The 12119-nt window shown below is 41.9% G+C and overlaps 1 protein-coding gene and 1 long non-coding RNA gene across 4 annotated transcripts in view; one reads left to right on the top strand and one right to left on the bottom strand.

Annotated features, from left to right (window-relative positions):
• Nucleotides 1–12119, bottom strand: part of LOC121887785 — a 309423-nt gene that overhangs the window by 108292 nt on the left and 189012 nt on the right. The window lies entirely within an intron of this gene.
• The window catches only part of plod2 (procollagen-lysine, 2-oxoglutarate 5-dioxygenase 2), a 34268-nt gene that overhangs the window by 11512 nt on the left and 10637 nt on the right, over nucleotides 1–12119 (top strand). For both annotated transcript variants that reach the window (XM_042398742.1, XM_042398741.1), the window contains exons 2-8: nucleotides 1085–1176; nucleotides 2295–2431; nucleotides 5870–6033; nucleotides 9676–9788; nucleotides 9891–9954; nucleotides 10242–10339; nucleotides 11509–11610. In XM_042398742.1, the coding sequence (XP_042254676.1) occupies nucleotides 1085–1176; nucleotides 2295–2431; nucleotides 5870–6033; nucleotides 9676–9788; nucleotides 9891–9954; nucleotides 10242–10339; nucleotides 11509–11610 (770 nt within the window). The remainder of the gene's footprint in view (nucleotides 1–1084; nucleotides 1177–2294; nucleotides 2432–5869; nucleotides 6034–9675; nucleotides 9789–9890; nucleotides 9955–10241; nucleotides 10340–11508; nucleotides 11611–12119) is intronic.

Here is a 12119-nt window from a genome sequence, read left to right as displayed (position 1 = left end):
TTCCTCCCAGAATCACAACTTTCCCTTTCGTGGCAGCAATAGTGACTTTATTTGGTGAATAGCGATTTTATTCCATAAAAATTATTAAACAATGAAGACCTGTTAATCTTTGTACTCAAAAGGTGTAGTGTCAGCTCTTTAACTATAATCTGGGGCAGAGTGCATTTTTTAATCAGATCTTCTCAAGGCTTTTTTGAGCCCTGATATGTACTCTTTCATACTTCCCATCCTACTTGCCAATGTGCAATAAATAATTTACAAGAATTTATTGGAACATAGTGCTGTATATTAAAGAGGGGGATTGGCTCTTGAAACATGAAAAGCCGGATTAGTACTGAAGTGGTCCTATAAAAATATATTAAAGTGTCATTAACTTTTTTGTTGGAGTGTCTGTCTGTTAGTGCAGAATAATGTTTTGCACAGTTTGAAATGATCTGTTGGAGAGTGGAAATGAATTACAATGGTACTCCCCCGTCATGCAATAATAGACTTTGATGAACCAGATCTAGAGATCCCGGGTACTTCCTTCTTGCAGCCTTTCTAATCAAGGTCCCCCAGTTGGTTACAGAAAACATAATGGAACAAATGAAAACCAACTTAGTGGGTGTTGTCCGCCTCTCTGTAGCTTCACATGAGGCTATGGTGCTAATTTGTATTTGGTCTAACCCTTCCTCAACCTCAGACATGGCCACTGGAAATGTCCTGGAGGTTTGTGGGAGTTCTTTAAACCCAAGAAGATAGAAATGATTGAGTCCATGTTAAAAATATGCTTCAAATCAAAACTTCAGTAGATGTTCCTAATTTGAGATGTAGGTTTAGACTGCTAAACCAAGTAGTTGCCAGTTTGTTGACATAGGTCTGAGGTTTATAAAGGACTTGGCTTGCAGAAGAGGGAATCTTAATAGTTATATATAAATAACCATAAAAGATTACACGTATTTCTGTGGATTTCCCTCCATGGAAACCGAGATTTTGCAATTCTGCAAGAGTGTATTCCCACGTCCTTATAATTTGGTAGCCAACGAATTTGTGATAAATTTATAAATCACATAAGTAAAGTTGTGAAAATGTGTTCTTTTTTCAGAAAATTTGATTGTTCTAACTGTTGCAACTGAGGAAACAGATGGCTTTCTCCGCTTTATGCAGTCTGCAAAATATTTCAACTACACTGTGAAGGTAAGATTTTCTTCTCATATTCTAAAATTACATCCAAAAATGTGCAGTTTGTCCAAGCTAACGATGCTAACCTTACACACACACACACACACACACACACACACACACACACACACACACACCACAAACAGCCAGTTGTTTTAAACACACACTTTCCAAGATTGATTAGGCTTGTTAAAAGAACAATGAAGTGCACCACGCTGCATATACATCCATCTTACTGGTACACTCCTTAGTATGGGTCCAGAATTTCCCTCTGTGGTTAAAACAAGCAGTAAAAAGCATTGTTATTTTGGCATGGAACTCAAGAGTTAGTGCCCTGCCCATATTTGTGTGCTCCTGTGCCTCTCTGTGTGACCTTGCTGTATCAGTTTGAGTTCCAACTCCCCCAGACACACACATGCAACTTTGCTAGCCATCTTAGGCCCTTTCTCAAGATGATCATTGCAAGAGGCCTTGCTAAATTAGAGCTAATGCTGTCAATCCCCTGTTATTGTACTATGTGCTTGGTGATATTGTTTTTTTGGGCTGGATGTGCACTTGCCTCTGTACAGCAAGTCCCCAAAAGACCACATTAGTAAACAAAGAAGGAAAAGGATCCTGACAATTTGACTGTAACTCAGGTTTTACCTCAGTACTGCAGCTTACCCATGCGGATTATCAGTGTGAGGCTACCTTTAACTCCAAGAATCACAGCCTTATCTAACCCTCCTGCTACAGTTGTGTGCTTTTTTCAATCACAGTTGTTACAAAACAGTGAGATAGTGTGGGGAAGTATGTTCTGGCAGCTCTTAAGTTTCTAAAATGTGCTTTTCTAGCTTCCACTGAGTGAAAACATCTGCTGATATGGTAACACAACTGTCCAAAGCAGGCCAACTTGCTCTTTTTTCCTGATATTAGTGAATGACCTATCTTAAGGAAAGTTCTTGGAAATGTCTCCCATATTGGAAAACATTGGCTGAATTCCTGACTGGTTTTAAGAAATAAAAAAATAAAAAAAGACAGAAAAATGAAGGACTTGTGAAGACAGATATTTTTATAGTGCTGCAGGGCTGCCTCCTGGTAATTTTGAGTTCATGTTGGGCTCTACAACTTGTCCACAATGTGCTCTGTCGCAGGTGTTGGGAACGGGAGAAGCATGGAAGGGTGGCGACGTCGGCCGTTCTATCGGTGGAGGGCAAAAAGTCAGACTACTGAAGGAGGCCATGGAGGGTCTAGCTGACCAGGGGGATGTTATTGTCCTATTTGTGGATAGGTATGTTGATACACCCAAAAATATTTTTTCCTGCCTTTCCTTTGTAGCTTGGACTTCTTCATATTTAAGATTCAAGCACAATTTGTTGAGTGAGAGCATCCATTCTGCTCTAGAAAATATTTCATTGCCTACTGTTGTCATTGTTCCACTGGATGGATTACAGAAATATTCACTGACCATCTTTCCTGAAAGAGTTATATTCCCAAGGTATATATTACTTCAAGTCCCCATTCTGTATCCATATGTTTGTAGGCAATCTAATAAATCCAATTAATCAGATTTAAAAAAAAAAAGATCAAATTGTTTTTTTTATTCCTTTTTAGCTGGCTTATATTTTCACTTTCTTAGAGATGTTCAGCTGTTACTTTGAGCTGCTCTGTTAATGCCTTCTTCCACCAAAACATTAGCTTGATTGAGCTTTGATCAGATTTAGCTTTGATATGAAACATAATACATCTCCATAACAACAAAGAGATGCAAGAAACCTTTAATTGCTATGTAGATCTGTGAATTAGAAATTAAACTACTTTTCACCGTCACAGACTGAATTATGTAGCCCTAAACCGCCCTCCACTCATTCACGCAAAGGCATTATTACAGAGAATCGGCAAATTTATAAGCAGAGTAATTCTCACATGCAGGTAGCTCAATTATGAGGTTTCAAGGCCAATGGAAAGTTTCACTGAGTTAATGTGAGTGGTTTACAATAATAACAGCTTTGTAGGCCGTATTTCCACAAATAGAGCAGAAGAAGATGATACTTACTGTACCGTGTCACATGAATAATGTTAGCTATAATTGCTGTGCAAAGTTGTCACACCCTTGAAACAGGTAATTGGAATGTATTTTTTTCCCTTTTAGAGGAAATGATTGTAGTATAAGAAACTGTATCTGCACTTCACAGAAGATTGTGAGCCATTTAAATGTGTTTTAAAATCTATAATCGTGTCAGGCCACCTCAGCTGTTTTTACAGTTTCTACTACTAATTCAGTCACAGCCTTGCATTTTGTCTTATATGAAATTCACTCACTGAAATGCATGTGAAACTGAAAAAATCATGCACTGTGTTGTTGAGCATGTGCTGAATTCCAGAAAGATGAAAAGAAAATGATTGCATGCAATTCAAAAACTTTGTACCTTAAATGGAGACCACAATTGCCATTCACAGCCAGTATGTGATGTGTGAGATGGCTTTACATCAGTCACTCTACACATGAAACATTTCTGCCAATTCCAAATGTGCATATAGTAATGATTTTAGGCTTCACAATGGAAAGATTTTACTAGTTAGGGAGGTCAACCTGTCTCCAAACCACACCTTTTTAATGCCGGCACAAAATTAAAAAGGTGGTGGTTCCCACTTTTAGTATATAAACCCTACATATTTCCAAACACACTCCTGTGTGTGTTGAGTGTGTTGTGCATCATTAAACAGATATTTAAACCTTACCTTTCCATGTTCTCTGTTAATTACTTGAAGAACACACATACAGTAATTAAGATTACTAGTGCAGTGCCTGTTCAAAACCGATTTCTCAATACTCGTCCCCTAAACACCTCACAAGCAGGCTATCGGTAGATGCTAGTTTACTGATGGTCCCTAAACGCCTCACAGACAGAATATCTGGAGACTATAATTTTGAGTTGAGTTGAAGTTGATTGGATGAACTGTAGTGCCCTTTCAAAACGTGCCTGAGACATCCTGCACTATGTCTTGAACATGTATATAAAGTTCCCGCACGCATGAGAAACTAGAAGAGTAGAGCTTAACTCTTTGAATTTCCTCAATTCATTCTCTGTGGTAGTCCCTATCACTACTATGTAATCCCATCTCTGACCACAATGTGGGTTGCAATGGCAGACTGGCGCTGTTTGTATTTCCTCTTGTTGAATCCACACACAGAAGAAGAAGCAGAAGCAAAGTTGTTTATGAGATATTTTTATATATTTCTGAATGTGCCTGAGATATCCAGCACCAAGTCTTGAACGTACATGCCAAAGTAGAGCTAAAGTCTCTTAAATTTTTTCAAGTCATTAACACTGTAGATGTAATCCCACCTCTGACCACAATGTGGGTTGCAATAGCAGAGTGGCGCTGTCTGTATTTCGGCTCGTTGACGCCCCGGGCAGAAGGAGAAGCACAGTTGTTTATGAGGTATTTTTATATATTTCTCGAGAACCGCTCATCCAAACAACTTCACACATCAACATTGCACTTCCTTGATTCCCCAGCAATCCACCTGCCAGGTATGAAGTAGATTGGATGAACGGTTCTCCAGATATGCAAAGGACAAACATACATACAGACAGACAGACATTCGTTGCTCTATATAGAGAGATACTGAGAGATTTGCAGCAGGATGCTCTTTGCAACTTTAAACACAGCCCTGGTTTCATCCTGCCAGCAACTGATTGAATTCACCTGGTGACCCAAGTACAGATAAGTCTGTCTGGATTCTGAGAACCAGAAGAATTTTAGTGTTACGTTATGCTCTACTGTAGTTTGCGTCTTTTAGTTCTGGCAACACCCACAAAGAGAAAATAAAACAGACCATTTAGTTACCAGGCTAAGTAGGCCTGAGATTTATTTTAATATTAACTAACTTTTTAAACACTATCAATGTTTTTTTTTCATGGATTGCAGGACCCTTTTACACTGCAGCACTAACTATGATTGATGAGTTAATAGGGGACAGAATGTACTTGTATGAACATGTGTCGGCCAGATGTGCTTACAGTAGAGCAAACGGGCTTCTTCACCTATAGTAGACTTCCACTAATCTCATGATATACCTCACTGAGGTTGTTCATGTTGTCTAAAGGAGGGTACCTTTTACTTTTCCTACAGTCTTCTATGAACTGGTGTATATATGGTATGGGATTTTTTTGGATTGCTCAATTTTAGACTGTTTACAGGGCATAGAAACATAAAGAGAATCAAAATCACTTCTAGAAGAGAAGTGACACAGGGGAATAGTGTCACCAACATGAATCAGCTCTTTTACTGTTATGACTTCATAGCTCAAAGTCATAAAATCACCAGAAACACTTCCTAAAATATCTGCCCTTAGAATAATAACATGCTTTTAAATGAGCCACTACAGGGCCTATTTAAAGGCATAGGCACTTTTTCCCGTCTGTCACAGAACTATATGCCATGCATGCAACCCAGTTCGTGTTACAGTCTTACAAAACGGCACTCTTTTGGAAATACCTTACAGTACAACTCAGGAATGCTTGCCTATACAAATGCTCACTCATGAAGAATGTCAACTGTTTACATTAAGATTTCTATCTACCTCAAGCAAGTAGGAGCCTGGGTTGTTTGTTAGATGTAAGATAAAATGGACTATTTAAAAAAAACTGTCACACTGTCCCTAAAGGGTGAAAAAAATGATAAGAATCTGTTGTGTTTTGTCTTCACTCTTCTCTTTTAGCTATGATCTTATCTTTGCTGGGGGACCAGAAGAGATTCTCAGGAAGTTCCAGCAAGCCAATCACAAGGTCCTTTTTGCTGCAGAGGGACTGATATGGCCAGATAAGCGACTAGCTGACAAATACCCCTCAGTCCGCAGTGGCAAGCGCTACCTCAACTCTGGAGGTGGGTTCCAAAAATTCAAAATATGTTTAATTGTTATGACCTGTTGAATCTCTCCTCTGTGTCATGACTCACATGATGATGTATTAACATCTAACCCTAACCCTCAACGTCTCAACTATTTGTGAGACATTTTTTTTTATTTCTTATGTTTTAGGGCATAGAACTTGTATGCTGGGGTAGATTAGTGTTTGTGGAACTCGGTTTTAAACCTATAACTTATACATGTGCATATTGGTTTACATTCCACCATCAGCTGTCGAACTTTGAAGACTTGCAGGCCTTGCTGGAATTCAGGGGTTTAAGCAGCAGAGCGCCCTCAGTATTACTGGTTTAAAGAGTTGTAGGATGACTTCAAAGAATGGCAATAGACTGGTGTTAGCTTTTAAATATGAAATCACAGGACTTTTATTATTATCTCTTGCTGTAAAATGGAAGTATATTTGCCCTGTAAACAGGCTCTTGGTGGAATTTCCTGTCAAAGTGGACAGGAGGTGACAGAAGCCCATTCATGCGAACAGTAGCTGCATACTTTTTTCTATTTCCACCCTTTTTACTCCAGATTTCTTTCCTCCTTCCACTGATATTTCATATGAAGATTTTTCTGGGCATAATGAATGTGAAGTACTCCAAAACTGCTGAATAACAAAAAGCATACTGAATATGTGTAGACATTTTAACAAAAGAACAGTACCAGTATGTTCTCATGAATAATCCAAATGGCATTGCCAGCTGCAGTTCTTCTTCAGGGCATTGAATTACTGCTTTCCCTGTGGTCATCATCCTGGTCTGACCTCCCATATTGGAGCCTAGCTGTCTCAGTCTGATCAGAGACTGTTTTTAGCAGTCATTGTCACTGACATGACATGTGGATTTGTCTTGGCCTCCTCAATGTGCCACAGTTTGTATAAAATTGCTGGTTTTGTTTATGTTCCTACGGCTACCGCCCAAGTGACCATTGGGGAAAGTTTTATAGCATCTGGACACACACCACTGTGTCAGAGAGCACAGACTTTCGGGAATGGATTCATGATGCAGTAAGTTTATGTTCTCTTTCATAATATTCGTTTTGATGTCTCACTATGGGATGCACGCCTCGCTGCAGACCTCAGAAGCATTAATCTCATTATGCCAATCCTGATTGGCTTGTGAACGTGTTTGTCCGCACCAGGTAGTGCCACCTACCTTAAGTAGCTGCTGTGGACGACACAGTCTCATTCAAACACCTCTTCTCACTCGGAGCATATCTTGCGTCAGGAGCTAGCTAGCTTAACCGTTCACAGACGGATCTTATTTAGCTTCTGTTGCCAGGCGCTAGCTAGCTTTAGATTTGCTTTTTTCTCCGATCACACCAGATCGGATTCAGTGTTTTCCTCCTCCATGGCTTGGTCATCGTTTCACGGCTCCTCACCACAGCAGCTTGAGCTTGTCGAGCGTTAGCATTCCAGCTAATCCCTCGACTTCTGCACAGTTAGCACACAAGCTAGCTGCCTCGACTCCTTGCCAGCACACCAGCTCACCAGGAATGGAGGCTACAATTCCTCACACCAGAGGTGTCGGAGACTCTGGGGCCTGTCCCTGTCGCTGCGGAAATAAGATTTCGAGCAAGGACACACACCAGGTCTGCTTGAGCTGCCTAGGGCTGGAACATGCCAGGCTAGCTATCGATGTTCCCGGCTCATGTCAACACTGTGCTGGGTTCACCATCAAAAGTCTCCGCAGACGGCTAGCACGCCAAGCTAGTCTGTCTGAGCTTGACCCCTACCTACCTGCCGGCGCCCACCCTGCTCAAAGCGAGGGAGAGAGGGAAGTCACTGTGGAGGTGACACTGGGAGCTAATGCCAGCTGGGGCTAACAGCTGGACATGGCTCTGGTTCCCCCGCCTGAGGAGGACGTCCTGGAATTGGACTATGGAGAAGATGACGATGACGCCTCGGATATCCTCATATCAGAGGATGAAGAGGACGACAACATTTTCATCACTCCAGCCCGGGCTGTGCAGCCTGGGGCCTCCGCCACCTTTCGGGATGGAGATGAGAGTAGCACACCAGCTTCTCCTCTCCCCAGCTCGGACTTGCTCGACGTGTGCAAATGCGCTGCAGACTGACTGGCCATCCCCTGGCCTGCTGTCGTAGCGGAGACCACCAGATCCTGAGATTCGCTTTCCACGGGGTATGTTATGAGTATCACGTACTCCCTTTCGGCTTGTCTCTAAGCCCGAGGGTGTTCGTACGGTGCACGGAAGTGGCAATAGCCCCGCTGAGGCGGTAAGGCATCCGCCTGGCCACGTACCAGGACGATTGGCTGCTGTTAGCGCAATCGGAGCAGGAAGTCGGGGGGCACACTCGTACTCTCATACGACACCTATCCGACTTGGGTTTCGTGGTAAATGCGGAGAAGAGCATGCTGTCTCCGGCACAGAGTGTAATCTTTCTGGGATTATCGCTGGACTCGGTGTCTTTCACGGCTCGGCTCTTGGCGGAGAGAGTAAAGACTTTCAGGACATGCCTCGCACTTTTTCGTCCACATAGATCTGTTCAATTCAGATTATGTCTTTGATTACTCAGGCTGATGGCGTCTGCCATTCTCATAGTCAGTCTTGGCCGCCTCCACATGAGGGATTCATAGTATTGGGTGGCTTCCCTCAGGCTAGATCCCATGCGTCACGGCGCGCAGAGAGTGTTGGTCACATCGGAGTGCGTCAGAGCGCTGCGACATTGGCAAGCCCCATCTTTCCTGACCCGGGGGAGGCCCATGGGCTCCGTCCTGTCCAGGAAAGTGGTCACTAGAGATGCGAGTCTGTCGGGATGGGGCGGAATACACGAGGGCCGGCCTGTGAGAGGACGTTGGAGCGCTGGTCTGGTGTTTTTTATGTCAAAACCGAGATATACCATGACGGCAAGTTTTATTGTTCCATGTCATGTGTTTTCTCTCTTGAAACTTTGTTGTCAGAATATTAAATGCTGTGTTTTAAAAGCACAGTACAACTGAATTTTTGAAGTAGGACTGGGCCAAACGGCCAGCTCTTCTGTTGATTTTAAAGCCATCATTTTATGGATCAGCTACCAAACAAATATAATTTGCATAAAATGTTATGATTTCCTTTGACCTTTTTTCTCAGTGCTGCTATTTTGATTATGTCATGGCTATCCATTCACTTGTTTACTGTTTCTGGGGTGTTTTTGAAATGATGGGATGCTAAACAGCGCACACTGACAACATAGCCAAACCCTACAATCTGTTACTGTGGTCAGTGTCCATGAGCAAGAGAAGGAAACTGAGGAGACAGGGGAAAACTGGAGTAGAGATTGCCATGAGAATGTACATTTAGAGCGGGTGTGAGTCACTAGCACACACTGTTCCAAATGCTGAGCTTGTGGTGAGTTGTGAGACAGTTAAAACTTATGGATTACAGCTTTCTTACTGCCCGTTACTGCACTCCGTCCTATATGCAGACTGTGGGAAGAAAAGTTTCTTGCGTGCTTGGGATTATTGGCCAGAGTCACAATTTGTGTAAGGCGTAGACCAAAAAGTCAGCAGACATAATTGACACCAACAGTCTGCCAGTTGTGTATGACCTCGTAAACTTCTGTCACCCTATATTTTACCGCTGAAAATGTGTTTCACACTGTTTATTACTTGCAGGTATAATTGGTTACGCCCCATACATAAACAGACTTGTTACACAGTGGAACCTCCATGACAATGATGACGACCAGCTCTTCTACACTAAAGTATACCTGGATCCATTACAACGAGTAAGTTTCTTATTGTCAACCCCAATACTTCATCTAAAAATATATCCCTAGAAAGCATATCTTGTATGGCTGAGCAAATCTCTCTGTTTTCATGTCTCTTAGGAAACTCTCAATATGAGTTTGGATCACAAGTGCCAGATTTTCCAGAACCTGAACGGGGCCACTGGTGAGAAATCACAGAAACTCAAGTCAACAATTCACTCACTTATTTAAAACCTATCTTTTATGATGGCACTTGTAAAGTCAAAAAATGAAATATTAAGTCTTGCTGCACTAAATAAAAGCAACATTATATGTTTCTGCTCCCACACTCTGTCAAATATTGCATATTTCAGAGATGTCGTAGGCTTGGCAATTTACCCTGTAAATTATAAACCTTCATAGTTCTTGCACATGTGGTAAGTTGATTTCCCTAACCTGGCCTAACACGTCTCATGTTCCTATTTTTGGCAGATGAAGTGCTTCTCAAGTTTGGAACGGACAGAGTGAGAGTTAGAAACACAGCATATGACTCTCTGCCAGTGGTCGTCCATGGCAACGGAAACACCAAAGTGAGTAACAAATTATGCCCTCGAGCACACCTTATAAAGTCTACTTAAGGAACACCATAGATACTTTGGAGTTAATCATCCTCATCAAGGACACCACTGTGGCTTTGGGTGGAATTACTGAACTCTTCTTTACCATTTGCAGATACGTTTCTGTTGGCCTACAATTTTAGATTTTCATCCAACTAACATTCAGCAATGACTGCATGACAGTGTATAAATCCCCACACATTATGGAAATGTATACTGCTCCTTGTGATACTTGCCAGTAACATTGGCCAGAAAATCCATCCCATTATTCAGTGGAGGAGAGAGGTCTGGCCAAAACTAGGCTATAACGCCTCTGTCCATGTGTCCCTTTGCCATCATTCTCTGTCCATTGCAATGACAGGCTCAGCAAGCAAGATGTCTGTGTGATTCCTGTAATCATTCTCTGGAGTTCTTTCCTAGTCTTTTTTACTTAACCTTAACTCTTCACGTTTCGCTCCACCACCAGTCCCTTGTCTCTGGTCTTCCTTGGTAATGAACCAAACCCACCAACTGTTGAATCATTCTCCCCAGAGGCCTCGACATCTGGAGGCAAAGCTCTAAATGGTAGATCACAGAATCCTTGTCCAAGCAGTGGTTTCTACCATTGCAGCTGCCCTATCTAGATCTCTGACCATTTCAGTATTACTATTTTCCAGTTATCCCTCCAAGTCCAAACTGTTGACAAAAATGTGTCCACTGTGTTAATGTCTGCGATAAGAGATTTGCAAATGATAGTGCAATGTCTGGAAATTATATGTTCCCACAGAATTTGCACCTTTCTTGCACACTAAATACAGAGCAGCTATGGCTGTGATTACAATATGTATAACTCTATGAAACTGAGAAGAAAAGAGATAATTACACTTGATTGTAAAGTTTCAGCTTCAGTCGACAAGACATTTATAGCCCCGTGGTCTTTAGTCTGACCTGCAAGTGATTTGTGTGGTTGTCCCAAATTCCTACAATTAATCAGTGGACTGTACTGTCTATCCACAGAGTAAGCTATTCATAACACATCATGATAATGTTTTAAGAGAGCTCTGCTGAACCAGGAAAAGAAACATGGGGTTTTTGTTTATGCTGATATTAATCTTCTGTAACCATCATTGTCATTCACCTGATCTGAATTCTTTCCCTTGTAGATCTACTTGAACTACTTAGCCAACTATGTCCCCAATGCATGGAACTATGAACATGGCTGTAGCCACTGTGATGATGATGTCGTGGACTTGTCTCAGTTACAAGTAAGTGCTCCAAATTAAGACATTTTCCTTCAATTTGCTGTCCTCTTTAGTCCATTTTTAAATAGGTCCTGTGGAAAGTTTGTCTATGTCCTCCTCCCCGTGGACATAGGAAAGGATGAAACATAGCCTAGTCTCCCAGCATGAACCATCCATCTATCAGTGACTGTCTAGACAGTAGGAGTGGAGCAAAGCTTGTCCTATTTCATCAGATAAGCAAGTCAGTTGGTACTGTACACATTCCCTTTCCAACAATAATAGCTTATGTGCCCGTTGGTCCTTTTGGATCCTTTTAAAAGAGCATACGTGCCAGGGAAACTACTTGGGGCAGAGGAAACACTGCACTTCTGTGGTGCAGGATATGGCTTTTGGGGTTTTCAGAAGGGCTCATTTAAAGGGGTGTCGCTGTCGACCAGCCTGCCTTTTAGTGGGCTTTCCAGTATGGGTTTTATCCACAATAGTAAGTTATCGTGGTTACACTGAAAATTTGTCACTGAGTTCGGCTAAAGCTG

The sequence above is a fragment of the Thunnus maccoyii genome, chromosome 21 (genome assembly GCF_910596095.1).
Source record: "Thunnus maccoyii chromosome 21, fThuMac1.1, whole genome shotgun sequence".
In the NCBI taxonomy this organism is placed as follows: domain Eukaryota; kingdom Metazoa; phylum Chordata; class Actinopteri; order Scombriformes; family Scombridae; genus Thunnus; species Thunnus maccoyii.
This window is presented reverse-complemented; position numbering and strand designations above follow the sequence as displayed.